This window comes from Peromyscus californicus, unplaced genomic scaffold (assembly GCF_007827085.1).
Source record: "Peromyscus californicus insignis strain IS unplaced genomic scaffold, ASM782708v3 Scaffold_8__1_contigs__length_139910024, whole genome shotgun sequence".
NCBI classification, from domain to species: Eukaryota; Metazoa; Chordata; class Mammalia; order Rodentia; family Cricetidae; genus Peromyscus; species Peromyscus californicus.
This window is the reverse complement of record NW_026294606.1, coordinates 11,917,263-11,944,187: the sequence shown is the minus strand read 5'-3', so window position 1 is coordinate 11,944,187 and position 26,925 is coordinate 11,917,263. Positions and strand designations below refer to the sequence as shown.

Genomic DNA, 26,925 nt, shown 5'->3' with positions numbered 1-26,925 from the left:
GAAGCTGTGAGCTTACGTAAGGGAAGAGCAGGGACGAGCAGGCTGCATGTATGTTGCAGGACAGGAGGCCACTGCGGCCTTCAGCCAGCACCAAGTACTCACTCAGCCCTTGGATCCCCCTATAGAAGACACTACAGCTAAGCCAAGCAGAGCCTCCGGATGGGCTGACCCCTCACCGCCTGTTCTGCGACCATGTCACAGGATTCCTTGACAAAATCAGCATAGACTTTTTACTCTGAAATCTAACACGCAGAGATCTGTTTTGAAAAGCTGGGCAAGGGGCAAGAGGCAGATTCTCAAATCATCTTCCATTGACTTTATTGACATTGGGGAGTTCCACTCAGAATGCCCATCCCAAGTCCTCAGGTGGCAAAGGACATGTGTCTGTTAGTATGTACATAGTTACTCAGCAACTGTATTTGGTATAACTTCACATTTTTGGTATACAGAAATAGTTTTATTTTCTTAATGCAGCACAGTAGACATACAATCAATTATTCCTTAGAGTGTGCAATATAAATTATTCACATTAAAAAATTAACAACAGAAAGCCTGATATATGGGAAATATTAAAAACATACACCTAATTTTAATGTGTTTTGATCGCAGACACTGCTAGCTGTATAAATCTGAATAAATACGACATGGCGCACAGTGGCTTGAGCAGGGCCTGCTCCAGGCGTAGTGAGAACCCACTCTCCACTTTGGTCATTGAGATTCCCCGTGCCAGGCACGGAACCCATCTGAAAGAGCTTCCAGCACTACAGGGCGTCATGGGCTTTTCCTCCTATTCTCCTTTATAGCGAGGGGGCCTTTTCTCCTTAAAAGCAAGAAGACCTTCCAGTCTGTCTTTCGTTGAGATGGTCTAGGAAAGACAAAACATGAAACACTGAAATCTACACACACAACAGTACGTCAAGCATTAACTATGAAAGCCACCAGCAAGTGCCGGGCGGCCACTGTCCTTTGAACAAATTTCCTAAGTGTGTGGCCAAACTATTTTTAATCCAAGCACTTTTTCTCCATTTCCAATATGCTTAAAAAGTGAGACATTCTATTTTCAGAGCTTAAACAAATGGAAAGCTCAGCATGTGGACAGTCTGCGCTCCCTCTGCATCCAAACACACAGCAGCCGCCTCCCCAAGAGTCAGTGAGTCGTGTGTTCTGTGAGTTTGGACAGAGGCATGACGTCATCTGCTCATCACCACAGTGTACACAGAACGGCGTGGCTGCCCCAAACATTCTTTGTTCTCCACATACTCATCTCCAACCTGTCAAATACTTCCTCCAGAATGTCACTGACTGTCTGGAATCACTGAGTACCCAGTACTTTCAGAATGGATCCTTTCCCCAAGCACCATGAATTCAAGTTTCCATTTTCTCGCCTGACAGGTCCTACTCTGTCATCACTGCACGATGTACCAGGTGGTCTATTCACCCACTGAAGGACATCTTTTCTTTTTATTCTTGAGAGAGGCTCTCACTGTATAGTGGAGGCTACCTTCAAAGTCCCAAGGTACAGCAGACTGCCTTGAATGTTCTTGGATTTTAGTCATGTGCCACTAGACCTGACCATGAAGGACAGACATCTTGGTTGTTTCTAAATTAGTAATTGTGAATGAGTTTAGAGGCAGGATTTTGGGCGGACATGTTCTCACCGTGTCTGGTTAAACTCAGGGGGCACAACCATTAGGTGACAAGGTAGAGAGCCCTCAGGCTTACCTCAAACTGGCACCTATCTTGGGGCCACAAACTACCAACCCCCGGCAGCCACGGTGAGTGTTGGTGCCCACTGTTGTGAGGTTTGGTCATTTAACACACACTGCATAGTCTTCAGTTTCCAAATGACAGGTATTTCCAGCATAGGCTCATATGGCTGTTTGCCATCTGCCCATCTACTATGACAAGGTAGCTAGTCAGATCTCTCATCCAGTCTTTTATTTATTTATCTATTCAGATCTCTTTCTTTCCTTTATTTATTTTAGGTGTGAGTGATGCAGCAAGGTAGCTATTCAGATCTCTTACTCACTCTCGATCTGTGGGACTTGAACTTAGGAAAGAGCAGCCAGTGCTCTTAACCACCGAGTCATCTCTCTCCAGCCCCTCCTGTCCATTCTTAAAGTGGATTTTCACTACCTTACTGTGCAGCCTTTGAAGATCCTGATGAGCCTTGGATGTGAGACCTTCACCAGATCCGTGTTTTGGAAAGACTTCCTTCCAGCTCGTCCCTTTCCATCCTTTCAGCGCTGTCCAGCCCACCACTCTCCTCTCTTGGGGTCTGGACACTGCCCAAACCAAGGCTGAACTTCCTCCTGCACCATCTACACAACTCTACAGTTGCTCCATGCACACTCAGCTCTCCAGTCCATTTGGGACCACATTTTGTGCAAAAGGTAAGGTTGCGCATTTCCACGTACGTGGATGCCCAGGGGCCCCCGTACTGCTGTCCTTCTGTCAGTGTCCGTGGCTGGGCTGTGTGGAGCCCCAAGTCAGCCCCTGGACCCACTGATGTGCTCTTTCGCAAGCATCATCAGAGTCTTGACTCTGGGTCCTCTTGGTCTCCCAGCTCTATCTCTGGCCACACAGAGCTATCTGTTCGATATCTTTGAACTCTGAATCAACCTTTTATCCATAAAGTAAGGAGTCAAGATCCTTGTTGTGATTGAATTAAATGTACAGACGTTTTGTCTTTGTTCAGAAACAAGGTCTCACTCCACTGTACAGCCCTGGTTGACCTGGAATTCACACCTGCCTCTGCCTACGGAGTGCTGACATAAAGGTGTGCATCACCACACCCTGCAGGACTCCCTTCTGAATGATACTGAGTCGTCCTGCCCTCAAACACGGACATCTAGTGATACGGATCACGGTGTCTGCCACAGGTGTTTACTAAGCTTGTGATGCTTTATTAAATGTTTTGACTACTAAGCTAATGGCCACACACTTCCTTCCCTTGTTGCTGGTGTGCAGGATTAGTGTGATCTTGCTGTAACTTCTGAGGAGTTTCCATTGCTGATTTTTTGGAATTTCCTCAGTTCTGTCAGTAGCTTCATTTTTACCTTTTCAAGCTTGTCTTAGTGCATTAGCTCGGCTCCTAACCCGATGCTGAAAGGACAGTGGGAGGACGCCACCACCGTGACCCTGATGGGTAAGGACCATGTCAGCACAGGGCCTGCTCTGCTCACACTTTCTTGTGAGCTTTGATGGGGAATATAGACTAGACCTTGACAAAGACTTTTGCTTTAGGGGAGAGGGGTCCATCAATATGATCATACAGTTTTCTTTTTCAGTGAAGACAGAAGGCTCAGAATCCCAGGAACAGCCAATGTGCCACAAATACCATCAGCACGTGGCAGGGCACCCCTGCAAAAATCCCGTCCGGAGGATGGGAATGCATACAGAAACAGACTCCCTTGGAATTACCACGCATGGGTGTAACTTGGAATGTGCACACCCACTGAATCTGAGACCGTGCTACCTACCTGAGCATAGCAGGCTTCTTCTATGGCTAACCCTGTCACTAAGTCGACCTGAGGATAAAAACGTATTTTAGCAGAATAAGGAGGATTCAATACAAACTCAAACGAAATAGCCCCAATCTAAAATAACAGAATCCTTCAAACATAGCACAGCTGCTCAGAAGTATGTGCAACTTGAGACTTGCAACTAAACTCCTGAAGTCACAGTCTGACCCTACCATCTAGAGCTGTGCAACTTGGGAGAGTTATGTGACCTCTCTCTGCTTCAGAGGCATGTCTGACAAGGAGCTAGCTGCAGTACTCACTAAGTAGGGGGTACAGTGAGGGTTAATGAAGACTTGCACACACACCACGAATGCACGCACACGCCAGCACGCACGCACGCACGCACGCACGCGAGTTCCAAAGTTTATGAGAACCTGCACTGTCCACTGTTCCGCTAGCCCAGGACTCCTCTCCTTTGCAGTCATGTTCCCAGTGTGACACACAAACACCCTCAGACCAGCCTGGGTTCAGTGCTTCTCCCTGCACACACATGAAAGATTCCAGGTAGAAAGCAATTACTCAGCATGGAGCTGGGCGGCTCTCCTTGGATTACTGATAGAAGTGTGATCTGGCTAAGGATTCTGTTTCCTCAGGACTGGCTGAGGACCCCACTAAAGCAATGGCAGAGAGAAGAAGGCTGCCCTAAGTTTCAGGGACACTGGAATTCTGCAGCTATGGCCCTGAAGGGAATCCCAACAGCTTCAGTCAATATGGCAGCAGCTGTATTCTAGAGCACTAGGAACGACACAGATGTCTAAGCCTGATTCTGAGTAGCAGCCTCCTTCCCCGGCAGCACCCGAAACACTCACCTCCATCCCTTGATTAATTGCTAGTTTGGCCACTCTCATTGCAACAGGCCCCTGAAAGTCAAAGGAAAGAAACAAATTTTAATTAAAACCTGGGCAAATTATGCAGACTACCTCAGCAGAATTCACATATTCTCAACGCTGGATCCAAGGATCAGCTAACCACCACTGAGACGCTAGATAGAAAGCGACTTTCTGAGCGACTTGGACTTCAGAGTGGCTCACTGATCAAACTGGGTCTTGATGGCAGCAGGAGCTGTATGTCCTTTAAACGTCCAGCACTCCTCAGGTCCTGTCCTTTCAAGTGAAGCAGAGGGGAGCCCGGGAAGTCTGCCTGGCTCAGCACCACACCAACCAGGGGCGATGCCTGGCGCTCAGGCTGGAGATGAACTGCAGCTGCCAAGTGAGGCTCTGAGCCATCACTTACGTACTCATTATCTCTTCTCCTGCAGCATGGAGAGCCACCTCGGGGACACAGACCGGCCAGGAGTGTCCTCTCAGCATGGACAGCTAACTGTAGTGATGGTGGGCTGGCACAGATGTGTCCCCTCAGGTATGTCTGGGTTATGGAGGGAAGAACTAAATGCCCTCTCTGAGAAGACAGGAACGCTCACATGCTGTGGTATCTCAGCTGCCATCCCTACCCTAGAGACGGCCATACTCTGCGAACAGAATTGAGTTCTTAGATCTTGATTTACATCTATCCACAGGAGATAAGTGTCAACTGGATGCTATATTTTGAATTGAATGGTCTTTTTTTTTTTTTTTTTTTTTTTTGGTTTTTTCGAGACAGGGTTTCTCTGTGTAGCTTTATGCCTTTTCCTGGAACTCACTTGGTAGCCCAGGCTGGCCTCAAACTCACAGAGATCTGCCTGGCTCTGCCTCCCGAGTGCTGGGATTAAAGGCCTGCGCCACCACCGCCCGGCTTGAATGGTCTTTTTAGATTATCACACAACACAGTGGGGCCAAGGAAAGGGCTCAGTGGGTAATGTGCTTACTCAGAGTTCAGATCTTCAACACACATGAATGGCAGGTTGGTGTGGCAGCCAGCCTGTAATCCCAGAATTTGGGGAGGCCAAAACAGGCAGAAAGCACGCTGACTGGACTGATGGGCTGAACTAAAAAGCTTGGGGCCCAAGAAAGAGATCCTTCTTCGATATAAAAGATGAAAACACCAACGGCAATCCCTGGCTTCCACAGGAGTGTGCACATGCAGTCTCCTGACTCAGTGGGAGACAGTGTCATCTACATACCTACATCTGAGGTAGCAGCCCACCTTCACTCTCTCTATGGAGGTAACTTAGGTTAGAGTACAAGTTGGTAAACAAGCTAAAACAACTTGCTAGGAAGCTACACTTGTGTGTGTGTGTGTGTGTGATATGCATGCGTGCCATGTGTCTGTCTGTGTGTCTGTCTCCAGTGCAGTCCTCAGATTACCTTCAAATCTTATTTTAATTGCTTTACTTGAGAGGCAGGACAGGGCCACCCGGGCTTGTGAGTTGGATGCTGCACTATGGGAGAATGTTATGGAGTGATCTCAGGTGGACTTGGGGGCTCGCACTGGTACCTGAGGTAGGAACTCTCTCGCCAGGTCCAGTGCCTTCCTGTAGGCAGCGTCCCCTTCCTGGTTCTGCTCCAGCACGTGGCTGATCAAGCCCACAGCTTTGGCTTCCTGACCATCAAGAACTCGTGCAGAGAAGATGAGTTCCTTGGCCAGGGACATCCCGATGGCACGCGGCAATCTCTGTGTCCCTCCTGAAAGGTGGAGGAGAGAAGAAGGGCACATGATGATCTGAAAGAATTCCCTCCTAAAAATAAACCAGGACCAGAGACATTTATGTGCTTCAAGCAAGGCTCCAGTGTACGGAGTCACACAACCGATAACCTGAAGCATGTAGGATGTCATGTCATGGAGTGGTTGGGCACCTGGACCCAGAACGTATATTCTCAAGGCCAAGGCAGGTCTGGCAAGGACAGGCCCTCTTCCCAGTCACTGGCAAAAGCCAATACCATGCCAGCAGACAGCAGCAGGCAAGCAGGGCTCCCAGGAATCCACCCACCAGAAATAGTTCCATCAAGCTTCCATTCCAAATTCTGACAAGTTCAGTTCACGAAGAGACTCCTTGATGGTGTGAATTGTAAGCTAACTCTAACTCAGGAGAAATGAAAGCAACTGTGATGAGAACTGGCCTGTCCTACACCGCTCACTGCTCCTGCAGGCCTCTATGCTACTGAAGATGCTCATTCACTCATTCATTCATAAACTCACTTAATCATTCGCTCACTCGCTCATTCACTCCCTCCCTCACTTACTTACCCCCCTCCTCACTCAGATGTGTTCTCTCTACTGAGGAAGCCTGCTCTGCAGAGCCAGGGCTACACACGTGGTCTCAGCTCTGTCAGTTAGTACCTCAGGGACTCCAAGAGCTGAGCGACCGACTCTGGTACAAATGCCCAATTTAGGGAAAACACAGGTCATGGGCTAACGCATTCCATCCATACACCAATCCGCTGTAGCGTCTTCCGGGGAAAGGGCTGGGAAGAGGTGCCAGATTCCCGGGGCTGCAGTTGCAGGTGCTTATGAGCTGCCCAAATGAGTGCTGGGAACTCAACCCAGGTCTTCTAGAGCAGTAAGGGCCCTTAACACTGAGCCATCTCTCCAGCCCCAACCAACAACTTTTTAATCCCTGAAAATCATCCCTAGCTTGCAGATTTTAACCTACTGAACACCTGACAACACAGAATTTCCCACTGAGGGTAGAGCCAGGCCCTCTGGGATGATGGGAACCCATGGGCTCTGTCTGGTGAGGGCCTGATCTGGGTTCATGCAGCACTTTTTCTCTGTGGTGCTGAAGATGTGGGACAGCCATGATTTCACACACATGTTCTGAATATTCTCTTAAATATTTTGCACTGAGTTTAGGCTTATGCCTCCAGGGTGAGCACTGACTAATGAGTCATCTCTGCCCCCCCCCCCCACCCCACCCCCGCCACCCGGGGAGGGAGCTCCATCTTTCAGCACTTCCATGTGATCTCAGCTTATCTTCAACCTTCCCACTGCCCACTTTACTAAACACAGCCTCTTCAGCAAGGCATACATTTTACCATTGTGATTTAACTGTTTCTTGAAGCCCAAGAAGTAAAACAAGAACTTGAGGGACTAATTCTCTCAAGGATGCACAAAGACAGCAAAGAGCTTCCCCGAGGTCAGACTCTCTCCTGTTTCTCCTGTGCTATCATCCACACCTGGTATCTTCCAGTCTCTGTTAGCTCGGGTCCAAACCGGCTGCTGAAGCCTTGCCATCACGTCTGCAAACCATCAGTGCGCAGAAAGGAAAGGGGAAGGGTAAAAAGTACTCCATTTGCTGGAGACCTGAATTAAGTAAGCACTGGCTACGAACATTTACTTGTGACTGACTATTCACTAGCTAGGGCTGGTTCACACAAATGAACAGGGGCTTGGAAATGGAACTCTCCTTGCTATGTGTCTCACAGCATGAGGAATTCAACGGGGTCTCTGTTTCTAGTAGAGTGGAAGTGGGTAGATTACTCAGCAGTCACAAACTAAATGGGCAAAACCGATTTAATTACATCATTATCACATCATTACACTTCACATTTACATGTTATTTGAATAGGGTGAAAGTATACTGGAAATGTCACACCTGGTTTGTAATTTCTGTTATGTAATCTAATGAAAGGCATCAAAAAAAACTTAGATAAAACAGGCAGGGGCTTGGGCAGGGGCTCAGGCAGAGCAAGCTTTTGCCAGAGGAGAAACACAATGCTAAGTGCAGAAGACAGCAGACAGACACAACATCCCTTAAGAAAGCTTTGACATTCATAATCGATTAGAGCATAATGTATAAACAACTGAACATAATTTGGGCCCATCCAGTATGAAATGTAAACTGTAGAAAGCACCCCGCTTGGTCTGGTTTGTTTGTCCATCATCTTTCCACCCTCTTGACTTCAAGGAAAAAGAATCCACACTAACGAAAGGGGACGCTTGGCGCATGGACTCAGAGTTGAAAGCTACACAGGCCATAGCAAGGAATTTTACCTACAGGACTAGCAGTGACCTTTGACCCCAGGAACTCCTTCTAAATTCCCTCTCTTAAACAGAGAGCTCCACACTGCAGTAAATGCCCTTTCATGCAACAGATGCTGAGAGCTGGGCAGAGTCTTCTCAGCAGACCAGGGCCCAGTGCTCACACAACTGACTCTCTCTCCTTTACAATATGTTTACAGGCCCTGAACACGCTGTGTCACAAGCACACAGAACCATAGGAATATCTGGCCTTCAATCTGATCACTGTTTACAGCGTTGTAATGCTTTCTACTCCCCCATGCTCTGGGCATGTTGTAAAGCAATGGGGTGGGGAGCCCAAGATCGGAACACATGAGGAGAAAAATCAACTGGCTGAACCACAGCAGAACGTCCTGAACCATGCAGGGAGAGCTCGGCCCGCCCTCACTGACACCTCACTTAGCAAGACTAGAATGTCTAAGGACCGGACAGGAAGACACAGGTTAGACATTCAATTATTTTCACAAGGTCAATTAAGCAGCCGGCGGCAAATTAGAACACTTACTACAGCTTTACAGTTTCAGAATTAATTAGTGGAAGCCTTTCTACTAGTACACTGTTAGAGAAAGACATGCTAAAGCCTTACTCATTACAAACAAAATGATGCTTTTTAAATGTTTCTCTGTACGTTTTTTCTTTAACAAAAAGTGTTTGTTCAGACATCACTGTATCTGTTTTAACTTCTCTTTCTGTAGTTCTGAGGCGCTAATCCAGGGCCTTGTTAACTGTGGTAAAAGCCCTGCCTCAGGCTACACCCCTAGCTGTAATCAGCCCCAAGTCAGACTCTTAACATTTTAAAAGCACATCCCTGTACACCAGATGAACAGTCTTCCTTTTAAAAGGCTATGGAAGACAGCCAAAGAGCACTCTGACCATTCCAGCTGCTCCCAGCAGCCCAGCCACCCTGTGCACCATGTGAAGTCTGCAGGCTGAACTCCACGTGGGTCTTCAGGGCATCCAGAAACGAAATGACTACCTCACAATAGCTGTTCCCACACATCCAAGTGGACTCTGCAAGTCTCATGTAAGCGGAGAGCTTGCCAGCAGGTCTCTGCCATCAACACACCATCCTAAGTCAGTGTGATGCTCTCAGGAGTGGCAACCCAAAGAGGCTGCCAGGAAGAGGGAGCCACTGAACCCTGTAGCACCACATGGTACCAGCTAGCGCGCTCAAGCTGCTATGTAAGGCACCATGCCACCACACACCGTGACCATGTCTCCTGTCCCGTGTGGCACTCCTCCAGTTTAGTCCCTATTCCTAACAGGAGCATGTTACAGACAACGGCAAACATCAAAGGCTGGTCTCTTTCTGTGACGACTGCCTCGTCTACCTAATAGAACAGGTGCTGTGTGTGTGTGTGTGTGTAACACGACATGGTTGTGCTGCTAGAGGAACACAGCCTTAAAGGAGCCCCTGAGAGAGGTACTCTGACACAGTGGCTTTGCTGGAAATACAGCTTTTACACCGATGGTGAGGACCATCAGCTGGCTCCGGGCTACTCCATGAGCTCTGTTTATCACTTGGTTCTCCTTTTGTTTCTTACAGTAAAAAAAATTGTGTGTGTGTGTGTGTGTGTGTGTGTGTGTGTGTGTGTGTGTGTGGGTGGGTGTGCATGCGTGTGAGCGCGTGCATGTCTAAGTGGACATACAGAGGCCAGAGAATCCCTGGAGCTAGAGTTATAGGTAGGGCTGTGAGCCACCATTTGGGTGCTGAAAACTGAACTTGGATCCTCTGTAAGAACATCAAGCTAGAGCTCTTAACTTTTGAGCCAAGTCTCCACTGCCCCCCCACCCCCCTCTCTCACACACACACACACACACACACACCCCTCACATCTTAAATGTTGAAAACCAATTATGCAACAGCATTTCCAAACTCAGCTTGGTGGTAACAGTGTCTTCACCAAGTTCTTTACCAAGAAAAGGTTTCATCACCACTCTGACCGGATGACAGGGCTGTGGTAGTCAGTCAGCGAGCCCGGCAAAGGACTCCACTAATCAACACAACACCTCTCATCTCACAGGCTCTGCAGGTTCCGAGCCCAGGAGGCCTGTGTCTGCTATCTGGCTGAGCCTCACAGGCTGGGGCCTTTGCTTCGGACTTCCTCTGCCTCCGGCTAACGTTCTGTGTCCTGCAGCAGAGAGCCAGGTGAGGGGGCTGCCTCCTGGCATGGCACGACTCAGTGGACATGACTCAGTGGACTCAAGAGAGGCAAGACCTGAGAGGGAGGCCACAGTCTTAGCCCCTCCGAGGGGTGTCAACTCAGAGTAAAGCACAATGGCGGACCAGCCACAGGGACAGCGCAGACCATGCAGCACACTGTGCATCCCTTCCTACACCTTTTTCTAGAAAGCCTTCAGAGCACCTCCCCGAAGTTTACAACCATCCCCATCCTTTCCAGGCAGAGGAGAGGGAAACAGAGCATGTTAATGAGTCATCTTTAAAAAACAATGAAGGAGCGGGGAGAGAGTAACATGGAAGACGCTACTGTTGGACCGCATCACAGGGAAGACGCGTGGTAGCTGCCCACGACCACGGGGAGTAAAGGACGAGGTGCACACTCACGAAGAGTCCTTTCCTCACTAGCACTGGAGCTGGCGGCTTTCACTCAATGAGGGGCCTCAGGGCTTAGGACACAGTGGAGCGCCCTCAGGAGCAGACATGTGCGCTGCCTCAAACCCAACCGCTTACACACTCTCTTCTCACAAAGGTCAGGCGCTACCATCGGCCAGCAAAATATTATTGAAAAAAAAAAAAAAAGGGAGAGAACAAGGGAAAACATTTAATGTTTCCAAAATATAACCAAACAATGACTCAGAGATGAAGACATGAAAAGTTGATTTCTCCTAACAAAAGTAGGTCACACAGTGACAACCGCAAGATTCGAGGACAGCAGAATTGTCCTGAACACACAACTGGCATCTACTGAGAGCCGCCTACACACCACACCACACCACACGGCGTAACACTGTGCCCACAAGAGTTCCAGGAGGCCACACTGTCATTATGTTACGTGTCAAACCTGGGCTCACAGAACTGCAGTGACCAACCCAGACCAGGTCACCTGCCTCACCCCACCAGCAGGGGCCAGAGCCCCACAACTCCCCACCCAGTTCTCCTTTGACACACAAAGGCTCTGTGAGGATAATGGAGGAAAGAATGAAATTGACCTTGTTATCTGGAGAACGGCGACAGCGGCAGAAAGCTCTGAGAGGGACCGTGCTCAGCTCGGCCAGCCAGTGCTGTGGAGGGAAGAGGGGAGTCACCTGGGCCTCCTGGCGGTGGCCTGTCCCCCACTTACTCTGCCATGGACACATCTCCCACTGTCTGTGGTTTTTAGGCCAGGCCATTGTTGCACCATCACCATGAACTCTGAGGTCGTGTGCTTGGGACCAGTCCGAGGGGAACTGCCCACTGTTTTGGTGGTTTTTTTGTTTTTTTTGTTTTTTTTGTTTTTTTTTTTTGGTTTTTTTAAAGACAGAAAAACAAACAGCCAAGTGACCAATTTAAACAAGCAGGATGCTTGAGAGTTCACCAAGATGAAGCAGTTAGAATCACTGGTCCCTAGGGAAAGCACTGGGCACTTTGTAAAAGCCCTCCTGGAGAGGCTAGTCCACAACTGCTTTACATTAACAAAGGATGAGCACTCCCTGGGGCACAGCCCGGCAAGATGAGGCAATTCTAACTTACTGGAAAAAAATTATTTTTGTAAACCATATCCAACTACTGGTCAGTTTTTCAAAACTCTGAGTCATATCTCAAGAAAACCAAGACAAATAAAACTCCCTAGTTCAATCAAACATAAAAACAAAATATACCAACAAAACACCTTAATCCTCATCCAAACCAGCAAGAAAAACCATCCACAGCATAAACCAGTGTCAGCTTACTGAGCTTACCCCTCCGGCTGTACTACTAAAAGGAAGCCACCAATGCCTGCTCATGGTACTGCCCCCCTCATCCCCCCCACCCCCGTCCACAGTTTCCCTTTCTGAGGCTCAGCTCCCCAAGATGTGCGCAGTCTAATGGGAAACTGAGAAGTAGTTCATGGCTTTACAATGATGCAGCTTGGTGACGTCTGCTCCATGCTGCCCTGCCTAGGACGTGATCTCCTCTCCTGCGGCGTGCTTGAGATGTGTACACTACTGTCCCATGGCAGCAGGGACGGTCTACACTGCTGTCAGTGTTCACCTGCACCTGGTTTCTACATTCAATGCCACCACAGGTATGCACCTAGAGGGAAGGCGGTGGACGGGACTTACCTGTTGTCTTAGGCATACACTGGGGATCTTAGAACACAGCCCCTCCCACAAGAGGCAACAGGTATATAACAGTATCATTACAGTACACTGGTCAGCGCTGTCATGTTAAAATGTCGGGGAACCCCACAGCACCAGCCACCCACAGACTTCCTTCTCAGAGACTGCTCCTAAATAAACAGACACGCAAGCTCAGCCTTAACACCTGTGTTTCGATGCAGTCTTTGGCACTTTGATATTTCAAACTATTTTAAAGCATGGCTGGAAGCTAACCTGTCTAATTTTCATGCCACCCATCATATCTCACAACAGCTCCGTAACCACACTGCTGAGTGTATGGGCGACAAGTGTGCATGGCAGGGCAGTGCCATCCCTGCCACAGCACCAGCCTGGCCTCAGAGTTCTGCACCCCTGGGGGGTGGGGGGGGCTCGCCCAGGGGAACAGTAAGGGGACAGTGGGGACACGGTTGACAATGTCACTGCTTCCATGTGAGAACAGGGGCATCTGTCACCACTGTGACACACAACAGCCAAGGGAGGGCAGCAGTGGATTTACGGGGTGTGTGTACAGTGTGTGTGTGTGTGTGTGTGTGTGTGTGTGTGTGTGTGTGTGTGTGTGTGTGTGTGTGTGTGCCTGTGTGTGATTAACCCACAGTCAGTATTTTAAATGAAACCCTCGCAACGACTGTCAGCTTACTGCAGATACCTGCAGGGAACTTAGCTAATTCCTCTCTATTTTCTTCAAAGTCTGTAAAAAATAATTGAAAAGGGCATGGAGGGGGTGAAGTCGGTGTGGACAGACAGCCCTCAAGAGGAAGAGGTACAGACCAACAGAGAAGGCACAGGACAGGCATTCAAGCCAGGACAGAGCATGCTGGGATTCCAGAACACAGCACCCCCTCTCCTTGTCAAGTGTTCCCAGGGTGTGGAGAAGGTATTTCCCTTTTTACCTAACAAAAGGAAAGCCGGAAGAAAGCAGAAAATATTACAACCACCTGGTCCAAGGATAAAAGAAAAATCACACGATAATCTCAAAAGATGCAGGGGGCTCTCCACCAAATTCACTTTCCCTTCGTGATAAAAGACAACAGGGTAAGAGGGAACATTCCTCCACTGTAATAAAAGCTATGTGTAACCAACCCTGAGCCAGTGCTACACTAAAAGGGGACCAAGGATGAGACAAAGAGTCGGGACTCTTATCTCCGATTACTCACAGAATGCTAGTGAGCCAGAGCAATAAGCAAGAGAAAGAAACAGAAGGGACCTGAGTGGGAAAGGAAGAGTCACAGTATCCCCATCTGGGATGACATGATCTTACACCCCCAAGACCATAAGGCCATCAGGGAACTCTTTGATCTGATGAACACTTTCAGCAAAGTGGCAGGAAACAAAACCACCATAAAGAAATCATCAGCCTCTCTGCATATCAATAACAAGCAAGCTGAGAAAGAGATCAGGAAAGCAATCCCACTGATAATAGCTCTGAAATGAATGAATGAATGAATGAATGAGCACACAAATAAAATAGAGAAATAAACCAAATAGTAAGATGGAAGACTTCTGTAAGAAAACTTTAAGAAACCAAAGAAGGCAGAGTAGGTGGAAAGACTTGCCAGGCTCGCAGACAGCAAAATCAATGTAGTTAAAGTGGTTATGCTACTGAAAGCAGCCTACAGAGTCGATGCAGTTGTTATCAAGACCCCAAAGATATTCTTCACAGAAAAACAACCCTACAACTCACACAGAAGGACAAGAGATCCAGACTAGCCGAAGCAATCCTGAGGAGAAAAGAAGGACAAGAGATCCAGACTAGCCGAAGCAATCCTGAGGAGAAACAGCAACGGCCGAGGCGTCACAATAACTATCTCAAATTATACTCGAGAGTCATACGACAACAACATGGTAACGGAACGCAGGCCGACAGAATGCCACAGGACCCAGAAACAAGCCCACACATCTACAGTATTCTGACTTTTAACAAAGGTGCTAAAAATATAATTGGAGGAAGCAGGGCCTCCTCAACAAAGCACTGGGAAAGCTGAACATCCAAACATAGAAAATTAAACTAGATCCCCTCTCACATTGAAGAAAACCAACTCAAAATGGGGGAAGACCTGAAATTTTAAAGCTACTAGAAGAAACTCAGGACACAGGCAGGCAAAGCCTTTCTCAATAGGGCCCGATAGCTCGGAAATAAGAGCAAGAACTGACAAGTGGGGTTACATCACATTTAAAAAGCTTCTGCACAGCAAACGGGAAACGATCTTCAGCCAGACATCTGGTGGGTGTATACACAGAACGTAAAAAGAACATGAATTGAAACACAAAAACCTCAAATAATCCAGTCAACAAGGGCCAAGTGAAATGAATAGGCACGTCTCAAGAAAGTCAAGTATAAGTGGCCAATAAATACACGAAGGAATGTTCAATGCCCTTAGCCGTCAGAGAAATGCACCCGTCAGAAGAACACTACCAAAACAAAATCAAAAGCCAGAGAGAGCGCACTTCAGTGGGGATTAAACCAGTGCAGCCAGCACAGAAATCAGGATGGAGCATCTGCAGGAACCGGAAACTGTACCCATCGTCTGGTCCAGCTCTGCCACTCCCAGGTACACCCAGGAGTAAAGCACAGACAAGAGAAACCTGCACCTCTGTGCCCACTGCAGTGCCTAGGTGGCAGTCAGCAGCTGAACAGAGGAAGAAGGTCTGGGATATACACGAACTGGAGCATCTTCAGCCATAAGGAAGGATGAAACTGTGGCATCTGCCACAAAGTAGATGGAGCCAGAGATATTATATTAAATGAAATAAAGACTAACATTGGCTCAGAAAGACAAATGGTGCACACTTGCTCCCCCCTCCCCCCCCCTCCGCCCTGTCTAAGATGGGGAACATGTAGGAGAGAACTACTTAAGAAGAGGAAGTGGACTGGTGAGGAGGAGGAGAGAGGACAAGGAGGAAATGAGGGATAAGATCAAAGCACACAACACACATGCCTAATACACTAGAAACTCCTGAAATCAAAACTAGCAGGCTAAAAATGTAAAGAGGGCAATACCTCAAATAGATGCTAAAATGTCAATTTGGCTAGAAAAGGGATGTGTGAGGCACACAAACTCAGAATGCCCTGCTCATGTGTCAGATCAGCAACTACCTAAGGTCGGAGGAAGAGGCAGAGAGGATTGTCACAGCCCCTCAGAACACCTACCCTGTAGTGACAGGGCTGTTCCAATCTTGGGGACTTACTGAATGGCAAACTGTGACACAGTATGTGAAGCTTTTCCTTGTGACAGTATTTTAGTAACAAAGAAAGGAAAACAAGTCTACGTGCACCAACAGGGAGCGGGTGAACAGACAGAGCAATGTAGAAGAAACAAGGATGATGTTCACCAGCTATAAGAGTAACTGCAGGAGACTCTCACGGACCGCAGCCACAGTCCAGATGCCGCCACACTACTCAGGTGTGGGCAGGCACTTAACTGATTAGGAGAATCCCAAAGTGTTCCCTACATCGTGTCTATCTTTTCACACGCAGAGTCTCGAAGCTGCAGACGCCCCACACCAACAGCAGTGCCCACGGCTGTGGGTGAGAGCTCAGGCCTGCCTGAGCTATGTCAACATCCCCACCCAGGCCTGCCATGCCCAGTATCTCTCCAGTCATGTCCAGTATCTCTCCACGCTCTTATCTGCTGCCCTTCCACTTCTCATAGGAAATCTGCTCACAGCTCTTGACTCTTTCTTCAACCAGTTTCTTTAATTTCCAAGGACATCTCAAATCTCTTGGCTCTTTTTTCAACTGATTTCTTTAGTTTTCCTTCTATTGACTTCAAGGGTTCTCTTGAACCTACTGCAGGCACAAAGTCCTCTGTCAGTCATGCCCTCATACTGTACACATTACCCCACACACACACACACACACCTTAACAGCGTCTTCTGACAACAGACACTTTTCATCTAGATGGATCTGGCTATTGTCCGGCAAGTCAGGGGGAAAAGGGTTTCTGGACCCCTGGGGTTAGGTGCCCATAAATTCTCAAGCCTCTAATGTAAAGAATACAGTATGTGCTAATCTGTTAGCCCTCCTGCACATGCACAAGCCATTCCTAGATAATTACAACACAAACACTATGCACAAAGGCTGTACTCCAATGTTTGTGGATAACGACAGGAGGGCAGTTTCTACTTTGGGCTTCTATACGTATGTCTTTGACCCACATTTGTTTCTTCTGACTTGTGCTGAGACATGGAGACTGCAGTTTGCTCTTTGCATGGGGACAATGAGTAGATGAGGACCTCTTCCCAATGAGACGCCTTTGCACCAGGCCTTGTTTTTAAATGGTTACATTTGTATTTATTATTTTTGTCTTAGAAGGAGCAAAATGCCTCAAAATGATGTTTCTCTTTCTAAAAATGCCTACAATTGTTGGAAACAAGCAGGAAAAACATGAGCACAAGAGTCTAAGAAGAGGCTGTGTGAATGGCAGACAGGGCTGTTCAGGGCAGCATGGTGCAGGCCAGCGCATGGGTTTTCAGCAGCTTGGATGCAGTTCATACAAGCACACCACTGTCAGCAGGGTGACTCTTCTGCTCACGGCCCCCAGTGACAAAGCTTGCGTGCCTGAAGGACCGGTGTCCAGGCAAAGACAGCAGTGTTTCTGAACACTGACTGACCCAGACAGAGCTCTGCAGGAGACACAGCCTGGCCGGGACACAGTGTGGCTGAGGACACAGGAAGAGGGTCCTAAGGGAATCCTGAGAATCTCCTTCTGGGCTGGGCTGATGCAGTCAGCTGACTGTACACAAGTGACCCGTGGCAGTCATATATGGCCAGAGGTGTAAGATACACATGGAAAGCACTCCGGATACCACATTCAAGGACAAAAGCGGCATTTAAAATGCGCTTTCAACTACTGTCTCCCTTCACTTTAATTTTTTTAAAAAAGATTTTCAAAACAATGTAAGGGTTTCTTAAAATTTATAGTCCCATTACTCCTTTCTTTCAGGAATTAAAGGGTGGGGAGGGGAAGCCTCTAGGGCAGTGGTTCTCATCCTTCCTAATGCTGAGACCCTTTAATACAGTTCTTCACGTTGTGGTGACCCTCAGCCATAACATTATTTCATTGCTACTTCATAACTGTAATTTTGCTACTGTTATGAATTGTAATGTAAACAGCTGTGTTTTCTGATGGTCTTCGGCAACCCCTGTGAAAGGGTCATGACCCACAGGTTGAGGTCAGAGAACTGTCCTGTGTTTGCTGTCTTGGGGACAGGTCTGTGGATGGAAGCATATACACTGTGGCCTCCCTAGCTCACAAGAACTCTCCCCAGGCAAACACTCACCTCAGTCCTCACTGCTACAGCAGGACAGTGTGCAGGTTTTCTGATTCCCCCGAAAATTCATTTTAACCATGTAGTCACATTAGAGCGTTCTGCCAAGGGACCCGCTGACTACATCCCTCAGCAAGCGCACTGTGCGGCTGCAGTCAGGGTTATGATATGCCCTCCTAAGGGACTAGAACTCACGGGGTGGGGGTTATTTCCCAGATACTCAGAGAGCTCCAAGGAATCTTCTTGTCTCTGTCTCCCCAGTGCTGGGATTACAAACACACGCCACCACGCTCCACTTTTTAAAATGGGTTCTGGGAACTGAACTCAGGTGCTCACACTTGCATGGCAAGCACACCATAGACAGATCCATCTCCCCAGGCACCACCCATTCCCTATTTGGTAGTGTCTGGTTGTAGCATGTACCACTACTGCAAACAGAAATAACCTGGTAATGCATGTACCCTCCCTAAAAGGAGTCCACTTTTTCCACCCTAAAGCGACTGAGAGCAACCAGCAGGAAGCCGAGAAGACCGTTTTCTGTTCTCTGAAAAACAGGCACCGAGTTCGCAAGCTTTTTAAATAGGAGAAGTTTCCAGGTTTCCAGTATGTAGCTGTCCTGGCTAGTTTTATGTCAACTTGACACAAGCTAGAGTCATCTGAAAGAAGGGAACCTCAATTGAGAAAATTCCTTCAAAAAATCTGGCATTTTCTTAATTAGTGACTGATGGGGGAGGGCCCAGTCCATTGTAGGTGGTGTTATCCCTGGGCTGGTGGTCAGGAGTGCTATAAAAAAGCAGGCTGAGCAAAGCCATGAGAGCAAGCCAGTAAGCAGCACCCCTCCATGGCCTCGGCATCAGCTCCTGCCTCCAGGTTCCTGCCCTGCTTGAGTTCCTTTGATGATGAACAGTGATATGAAAGTGTAAGACAAAGAAACCCTTTCCTCCCCAAGTTTCTTTGGTCATGGTGTTTGATCACAGCAACAGTAACCCTAACTAAGACAACAGAGGATCATGGTGTCCTCCACTACATCTGTCCTTCCTGTTGCAATAGAAGTCAGCACGATGTTGCCCAGGCTACTCTCAAACTCCTGAGCTCAAGCAATACTCCAACCTTAGCTTCTAAATGAATCAGGACTCCCAGCACTGCCATCTTAGGACAGCAGACAGTCACCCTCAAGACAAGCCTCCTATCAGACTGCACATGATGATATGTGCAACCCCAATACCCAGGGGCTGTTCACTCTAACACAGGGAGGGACTGGCTCCCTGTGCTAGAGAACATGCGTACCTCTGGCTGCTGTGAAGGCAGAAGGGCCAGCTAGAGAGAAGCTACTCCAGAATCAATGGGCAACTTCCTCATACAAGGCAAGCCTGTGAGGTCACCGAGATGCGTGGGGCCACCCTCCCTTCTCCTTGCCCTAGGTGCAGCAGCCGCGCTCTGCCCCTCCTCCATAGGTGCCCCCTAACATCTGGAGTGTCCTGGCATAGTCAAGTGTTAAGTTCTTCTAATTTTTCCGAACTAACCCATCCTGCTCAGCAAGGGACCTCAGCATGTTCTCATCTGTCCTCCAAGCAGAAGCTGCCTGGGCAAGCACAGCCTCTGCTTTGCATTTTCCATGAGAACTTGGGAAGGAATCCCCTGTGGGGTCTGCACTACTTACAGAGGAGCTGAGCTTCTGAGAGGAGCCACTGGAGAGTGGTAAATACAAGTCAATCATGGCTGATCAAGCATTCATTACAAAAGCCAGAGGTGTGGCTTCTCAAAGAGCCTGTAAAAGAAGAAGGGAGAGGGGGCCAAGTGTGGAGTACATGCCAGGACAGAGGGGCCTCTGCTTTGTCCTGACTCCTGAGCCTGCTCTCTGGCTCCCTGATAATCCTATGACCTCTGTGCATTCCACTCAGGACAAGGCACAACTTCTTACACTGGCCAAACAATGGATGGTTCCCACTGCCCCCCTAAGTGCTGTGACTGTATGTAGTTACCCACCATGTCCACAGGTTCTGCACCCACAGACTCAAGCAACCACAGGCTGATAATATTACTGAACACAGACAGACATTTGTCCTTGTCCCTACTCTGAATAATGCAGCTTAGTGGACATCTGCACAATGTACATATACCAGCAAACTAGAGGTACAGGGAGGGTGCTCACAGGTCACATGCAAATGCGCTATCTACTAAAGACTGTGAAGGCTGTCCTGCAAGCAACTTCTAGCAAATGCTAAGGAGTAACCACAACTAACATGTGATGAACAGGGTGAGCATTTCTGTTCCACTTCCTTTAGCATCCTCTGTGGTGAAATGGTTCTTTATGTCTAGCTGAGCTGTTGAGGGAATCTATACACCTATCGATCAATCCCTCTTTTCTTTCTTATTTATTTGAGTTATTTTTAACAGCATTCACCTATGAGTGAGGAACAGCGCCACAGAAATAACTACCTTGAAAAAGAGGCTGTGGGGAAGGACGAGTGCCCAGTTATGTGTACCAGGCACTTCACGCATGCCCAACACCCACATGGGCCCATGACCCACACCAAGTCTAGGGCCTGGCAGCAGGCACGGCGAGATGAGGGCTCACACATCACCACCATGCTACCTCTTATGTCTAAGGATGACATGGCTGGGAAGCGGTCCTGCAGAGTCTCAACCCACGGGGAGAGAACACAATGGGGACCACTGGGTAGCCAAGGTCCACCCTGGAGACAAAAGCTGAAGCTCCTCTGAAGGACTCACCACTGAGCACTATGTATGGGTACAACACACGTGCTGATGAAAGCAAAACAGTGTCACACACTGTGATGGGGACGGGGCCTTTTCAGCCCTGGACTGAGGGCACAGGGGGCACAGAGGTGGGTGTAATTAGAAAATGCAGAACGTTCTAGTCCAGTTGTAGTTATTACTATTGTCCTCTAGGTTTGTGTTTTTAATTTTTCCCTTTAAAACCAGTCAGCGGTAGAGCACTTTTCTAGCATGTACAAAGCCCTGGATTTCATCCTGGCACTGCAAATAGACAGACAGACAGAAACAGACAGATAGACAATCAGATAGATCAAATACATGATTTTTAAAGGTATAATGGGATCCATTACTTTTTAGAAAATAACTCACCATGCAATTTTTAAAAATTTTTACTCTGTATGTGTGTGTGGTCAGTACGTATGTATTCCCGTGGGTGTGGTAAGTGCACATGTAGGTGTGCACACACCACAGGCTGACACCAGGTGTCGTCTCTACCACTATGCACCCTGTTTGTTGAAACAGAGTCTCTTACTAGGCCTGGAGCCCACCAGAGCAGCTGGGCTGATCTCATACCTCTGCCCAGTGCCGAGACCACAGGTGGGTCCTATCACGTGCCTGCAGAGCAGCACTCTAATGATGAAGCCATCAGCCGGCTCCTCGTGTCGTTCTGTCAGTAAGGGACATTCTAGCAAACATGGACCTAATTAAACACTTCTACCTCAGAAAGAGCCACTACTCAAGGGGAACTAGCAAAACTAACCTGGCAGTTGACAGTCTCATGTTTAATAGGATGCAATGAAGTGCTGGAGAGCTGGCTCAATGGTTAAGAGTGTGTGTGGCTTCTGCGGAGGACCCGGGTATGGCTCTCATCACACATCAGGCCGCAGCTCACAGCCACCTTGGACTGCAGCTCCAGGAGGATCTGATACCCTCTTCTGGTTCCATGGGCATCTGTACACATGTGTGTATGTACACACACACACATAAACTTTACAATGTATATTTTAAAAGGGATACAAAGTTGGAATTCTACACAGTGTACATGAAGTGGGCTAATAACTAGAGCTTTGGGATTAGACATTCTGATTTCAGATAATCATCTCATCCTAAGTCCATGGCGTCTACTACAGAAACCAAGCCTGTGAGGAACACCTTCTCATTCTGTTTAGCGTGCAGACACATTCCTCAGAGCACCTACAGAAACAGGAAGTATGTTATGGTGTGCAACTGAAACCTCACAAGAGGGTTGGAGATGGCTCAGTGTTTAAGAGTCTGTACTTCGCTTGCAGAGAACCCAGGTTGGGTTTCCATCACACATCATGTAGCTCACAATCACTTAACTCCACTTCCAGGGGATCCAACACCGTCTAGTGTTGTGAAATAATCTTTTTGTACACTGTGAAGATGTGTCACTCTGGCTGGTTTAATAAAAAGCTGAATGGCCAATAGGTAGGCAGGATTTTGGGGGCAGAGAGGATGCTGGGGAAAAGGGTGGAGATGCACAGAGTCAGATGGAGAGGTAGTATGGGCAGTGTAGAGCAAAGGTAATAAAGCCATGAGACAAAAAATAGATGGATAAAAATGGATTAATTTAAGTTGTAAGAGCTACTTAGTAACAAGCCTAAGCTATTGGCCAAGCTTTTACAATTAATAAGAAGTCTCCATGTGGTTATTTGTGAGCTGACAGGCCAAGTCTAGCACCCATGGGCATCTGCATACATGTGGTGTACATAAAAACTCACACAGCCACACAGACATACAAATTATTTTGTAATCTTAAATAAACAAACCCCTCAAGGAGAGATATTAGGATATTATTTCAGGGGCCAAGGTCACACTGCCTGCTAGTCAGTCAGGCCCCTGATACAGAGAAGTGCCTCTCTGTTCCTACTTCATGTTGGGGAGCTCACTTTAGTGGCAGCATGGCCCTCGGAATCCCAAGCCCTGAAGAGCACTACAGCCAGGAGCCTCCCAAGCCGAGGCATCTCGCTCACATGTGTCTCCTTGTGAAGGAACTCTTCAAACCTTCCAGATCAGCTCACTAAGATTATCCCCTCCGAGTGGGTCATCATGTCCACTGTCCTCAGAAGAGAGCTCAGAGCTGCCCTCCTCTGCTGAAAATACCAGTTTGGGTGTGTTTGTTTGTTTGTTTTTCAAGAAAAGGTTTCTCTGTGTAACCCTGGCTGTCCTGAAACTCACTCTGTAGAGCAGACTAGCCTCAAACTCAGATCCACCTGCCTCTGTCTCCCAGGCATGCACCACCACTGCCTAGCTTTTTTTTTTTTTTTTTAAAATGGAAAGACAGCTCACGTTCTTTTCTTTTTTTAAATGTACATTCGTGTTTGGCCTGCATGCATGTCTGTGTGAGGGAGTTGGACCCACTGGAACTTGAGTTATAGCTGTGAGTTGTCATGTAGGTGCTGGGAATTGAACCTAGGTCCTCTGGAAGATTATAAGCCAGGGTTTTTAGCCACTGAGCCATTACTCTAACCCCTACTAATCATATCTTAATGGCAGGGAATTCAGCAAGACTCAAGTAGACAAACTAGAAATGTGTTAGAAGGAATTAACATAAGAAGCTAAGAAAAAGGGAAGATAATTACATTTCTGACTAATTAAAATGGTAATAGAACCAGTGTCTTTTCTGGTATAAAGACTCATCCATTAACAAATCAGCAGAAAGAATGTTGTAATTGTGCTGTTGTGAGCACAAAGACCTACTCCAGAGCCTGCAAAGGCAGGCTGCACAGGTCCAGTGTCCTTCCCCCCCCCCCCCCCGCCCCCTCAGTTAACACAGCACTACCAGCCGCCCTGCCAGCAGCTGTTACACACCTGTATCAACCTTCACAGCAGATACGTATTGGCATTTTATCCTTGGACCAACACACACAATGTAGCTGAAGGCAGCTTCCAAACAACCTGAGGTGCTGACCCGCATTTCCAGATGCAGCTTTGATCACAACTTTAAAACCTCAGCCTCTGCTGTGCAGGGACCAGTGACGTCAAGGTGTTTTACCTAGTTCAACCCCAGCAGCTCAGCTGGCCTCTGCATGTGAGGTCTGTGCTTCACTGTACAAGGAGCTCTGCCAGTAACAGAGCAGCTTACACTCACTGGACGGACTGATTAAGATAAAGACAAACACAGTAATGGATGCACACGTCTGAAACAGAAGATAGAAACTGCTCTGATGACATTCCTACATCTGTCCTGACGTACAATCTCTCTGATTAAGCAAGGCTGTGCGTCTTGTGCATGCACACACTCTTAAAGCACAGAATATTCAATGTCCCCTGTGAGCTTAATGGAACCATAAAATGACATTTTTATTTCAATCAAATGCTAACTTGGCACAAAGTAAAGTTATCATTTAGTGATGACCTTTCTTATTTAAAACCAAGTATAACATAAATTAGCTTTGGAAAATGTCATTTTCTTTCTCACTTTGGAAAACTAGCCACTTGCTCGGAAAATGGAACACACTGATGTGGCCGTTAGAGACCAACTCTAAGTGCTGGCGTTTTATCTTCCATTTTATAGGAATTGAATTTAATCAAATTTAAACAATATTATATAAACATTTCAGTTTTGTCTTATCTTATAAACAACAAAGATTGATCATTTGTAGCACATGCAAGTGTTTCAAATTGCTCTCGGCTGCTCTATTAAATCAGTCAGTGAGGCTTAGACTGTAAACCAAATGTGCATCTGCCCAGACTGCAGCAATCACACATATAGTTTGTTTAGTGCATAAATGATGCTTCATGAAATTTGTCCTAAAATAGCACATTGATACAACCATGACCATGATGACTCTAAGAAGACAAGCAGATAATACGGCTGCCTCGACCAAGTGAAGCGCAAAAGTGTGCTCCAGATCCCAGACAGGCATCAGTGAGCCCAGCCCAGCCCGGCCCAGCCCAGCCCAGCCCAGCCCACCTCACCCCTACCGAGGACTGGCTGTGGGGTACTCCCAACTTACTTGTCTGGTAGCTCTGCTCCCTGAAACATGTGAACACATTTGTGGGGCTACCCACTTGTGATGGGTAATGTGTGCCCCCCGCCCCCACATCGAGTTCACACTGCATGCAGCTATGCAGGCCAACTGTGTCACAGGGCCATCCCAGTGCTGTGGGAAGGCTGAGGATGCTTGCACTGTGCTGTGTGATGAGTTCCCCCAGGCTATGCCAGGGGCCCTTCCCAGTGATGCTTCTATAAGAAGAAGAGCCAGGCTCTGGACAGCAGCAGTCTGGCAGATAGCATTATGGAGGGAGACAAGGAGCCCACCACAGAGAAGAGGGGGAGCTCCCAACTCACAGTCTCACAGTGCTTCCCCAGGAGCTGTAGCAGGGCCACACCATGGCCCACACCCCCTCCTGGCAGAACAGCAGCTGAGGAGGTGCCTGAGCAGCTGGTGTGTAGTTGGCATTTTCTTTGGGCCACCAACCAGCTCCCAAATAAGGACATGGAGACGACTTATTAATTGTGAATGCTAGGCCTTAGCTTAGGCTTGTCCCACTAGCTCTTTTAATTTAATTTAACCTGTTGCTATTCATTTACATTTTGCCTCAGGGCTTTTTACCTTTCTTTCATTCTGTAGGTATTTTACCTACTTTCCTGCTTCCTCCATGTCTGGCTGGCTGGCCCCTGGTGTCTCCCTGGTGTCTCTTTCTCTTTCTCCTCCAAGCCTAAATCCATCCTCCTACTTACTCTCCCTGCCGGAAGTTCCATACCCTCCTTCCTCGCTACTGGCTGTTCAGCTTTTTATTGGATTAATCAGGTACCTTAGGCAGACAAGGTAAAACAGTAACATATTAACATAATTAAGCAAATGCAACACATCTTTGCATAGTTAAACAAATATTCCCAAACATCTGTGGGCTGAAGAAGGTCCCTGCTTGTAAGTTTTGTGTTTTTTTTTTGTTGTTTTTTGTTTTTGATCATGAATGAATACTGAATTCTGTCTACTGTTTCTCCTGCAAATATTGGGATCACCAAACTATTTGTCCTTCTTTTTGGTTAATAAGTGTTAAGTGTTGTGAATGCCACATTATTGAATTTGATGACTTCTGAACCTTTCAGAATTCCACATGTTTTCAGAGTTATGTCTTACATATAGCTTTCTTTGCTTTTGGTAGGAAAGCAATGAAGACCCTGTAGGGTGTGCTGGCAATGCTCCACACTCTCAAGGCTCTCTTCACCAGTGAAGCTGTCATACCCTGGGGTCTTCTGTAGCTAGAGTTTTCCTGCCTGGCCCACAGTCAGGACAAATCTCTCTCACCTGCCAGTCCCACAGCCGCTCAGACCCAACCAAGTAAACACAGAGACTTATATTGCTTACAAACTGTATGGCCGTGGCAGGCTTCTTGCTAACTGTTCTTATAGCTTAAATTAATCCATTTCTATAAATCTATACCTTGCCACATGGCTCGTGGCTTACCGGCGTCTTCACATGCTGCTTGTCATGGCGGTGGCTGGCAGTGTCTCTGTGACTTAGCCTTCCACTTCCCAGAATTCTTCTCCTCCTTGTCCTGCCTATACTTCCTCCTGCCTGACTACTGGCCAGTCAGTGTTTTATTTACTAACCAATCAGAGCAAAACATTTGCCATACAGAACATTCCACAGCAGTCTTCTTTGTGAGAAAATCCTTAACTATAAATTGAAATTTCATTTAATAAGTGAAAGCATTCTGCTTTCTGCTTCTCAGTTGTTTGGTACCTGCGTCCTACAAGCTGGTGAACTCCACAACACAAGACAGTACCTATACCCTGCTAGGTAGCTTCGCGACCCCTAGAGTCATCTGCAGCCCTGGAGATGAGGAGGTGGCTGCCTTTCCATCCTACACTGGCGCTCTCTCTCTCTCTCTCCCAATGTGGTCACCTTTTCCATTCTGATGACTCGGCTTTGGGTCATTAATTTTCCTACCATTCCCACAGTTTGTTCCACTTGTCACCCTCCCAAAGGCGGGGCAACTGAGAACCTTTCCTGTTGTTGCCCCCTTTCTCGCTCTGGACGGGACTTCTTTCCTAGCAAAGGCTTTTCAAAGCCTTTTAAGCACTGTTTTAGCTGTATCCAAAACAGTTAACTATGGTTTCATTTCACTCACTTTAAAGCTTTTTTTTCTTTCTTTTTTTTTTTTTTTTTACATTTCTCTTGTAAATTCTTCTCTGGCTCATAGG

At 47.5% G+C, this 26,925-nt stretch overlaps 1 protein-coding gene across 2 annotated transcripts in view; it reads right to left on the bottom strand.

Annotated features, from left to right (window-relative positions):
• Nucleotides 1-301: 301 nt before the first annotated feature.
• Nucleotides 302-26,925, bottom strand: part of Auh (AU RNA binding methylglutaconyl-CoA hydratase) — a 106,028-nt gene continuing 79,404 nt past the window's right edge. For both annotated transcript variants that reach the window (XM_052727804.1, XM_052727803.1), the window contains 4 exons: nucleotides 5,898-6,085; nucleotides 4,334-4,384; nucleotides 3,483-3,530; nucleotides 302-865 (listed from right to left, as the gene is read on the bottom strand). In XM_052727804.1, the coding sequence (XP_052583764.1) occupies nucleotides 788-865; nucleotides 3,483-3,530; nucleotides 4,334-4,384; nucleotides 5,898-6,085 (365 nt within the window). In that variant the 3' untranslated portion in view covers nucleotides 302-787. The remainder of the gene's footprint in view (nucleotides 866-3,482; nucleotides 3,531-4,333; nucleotides 4,385-5,897; nucleotides 6,086-26,925) is intronic.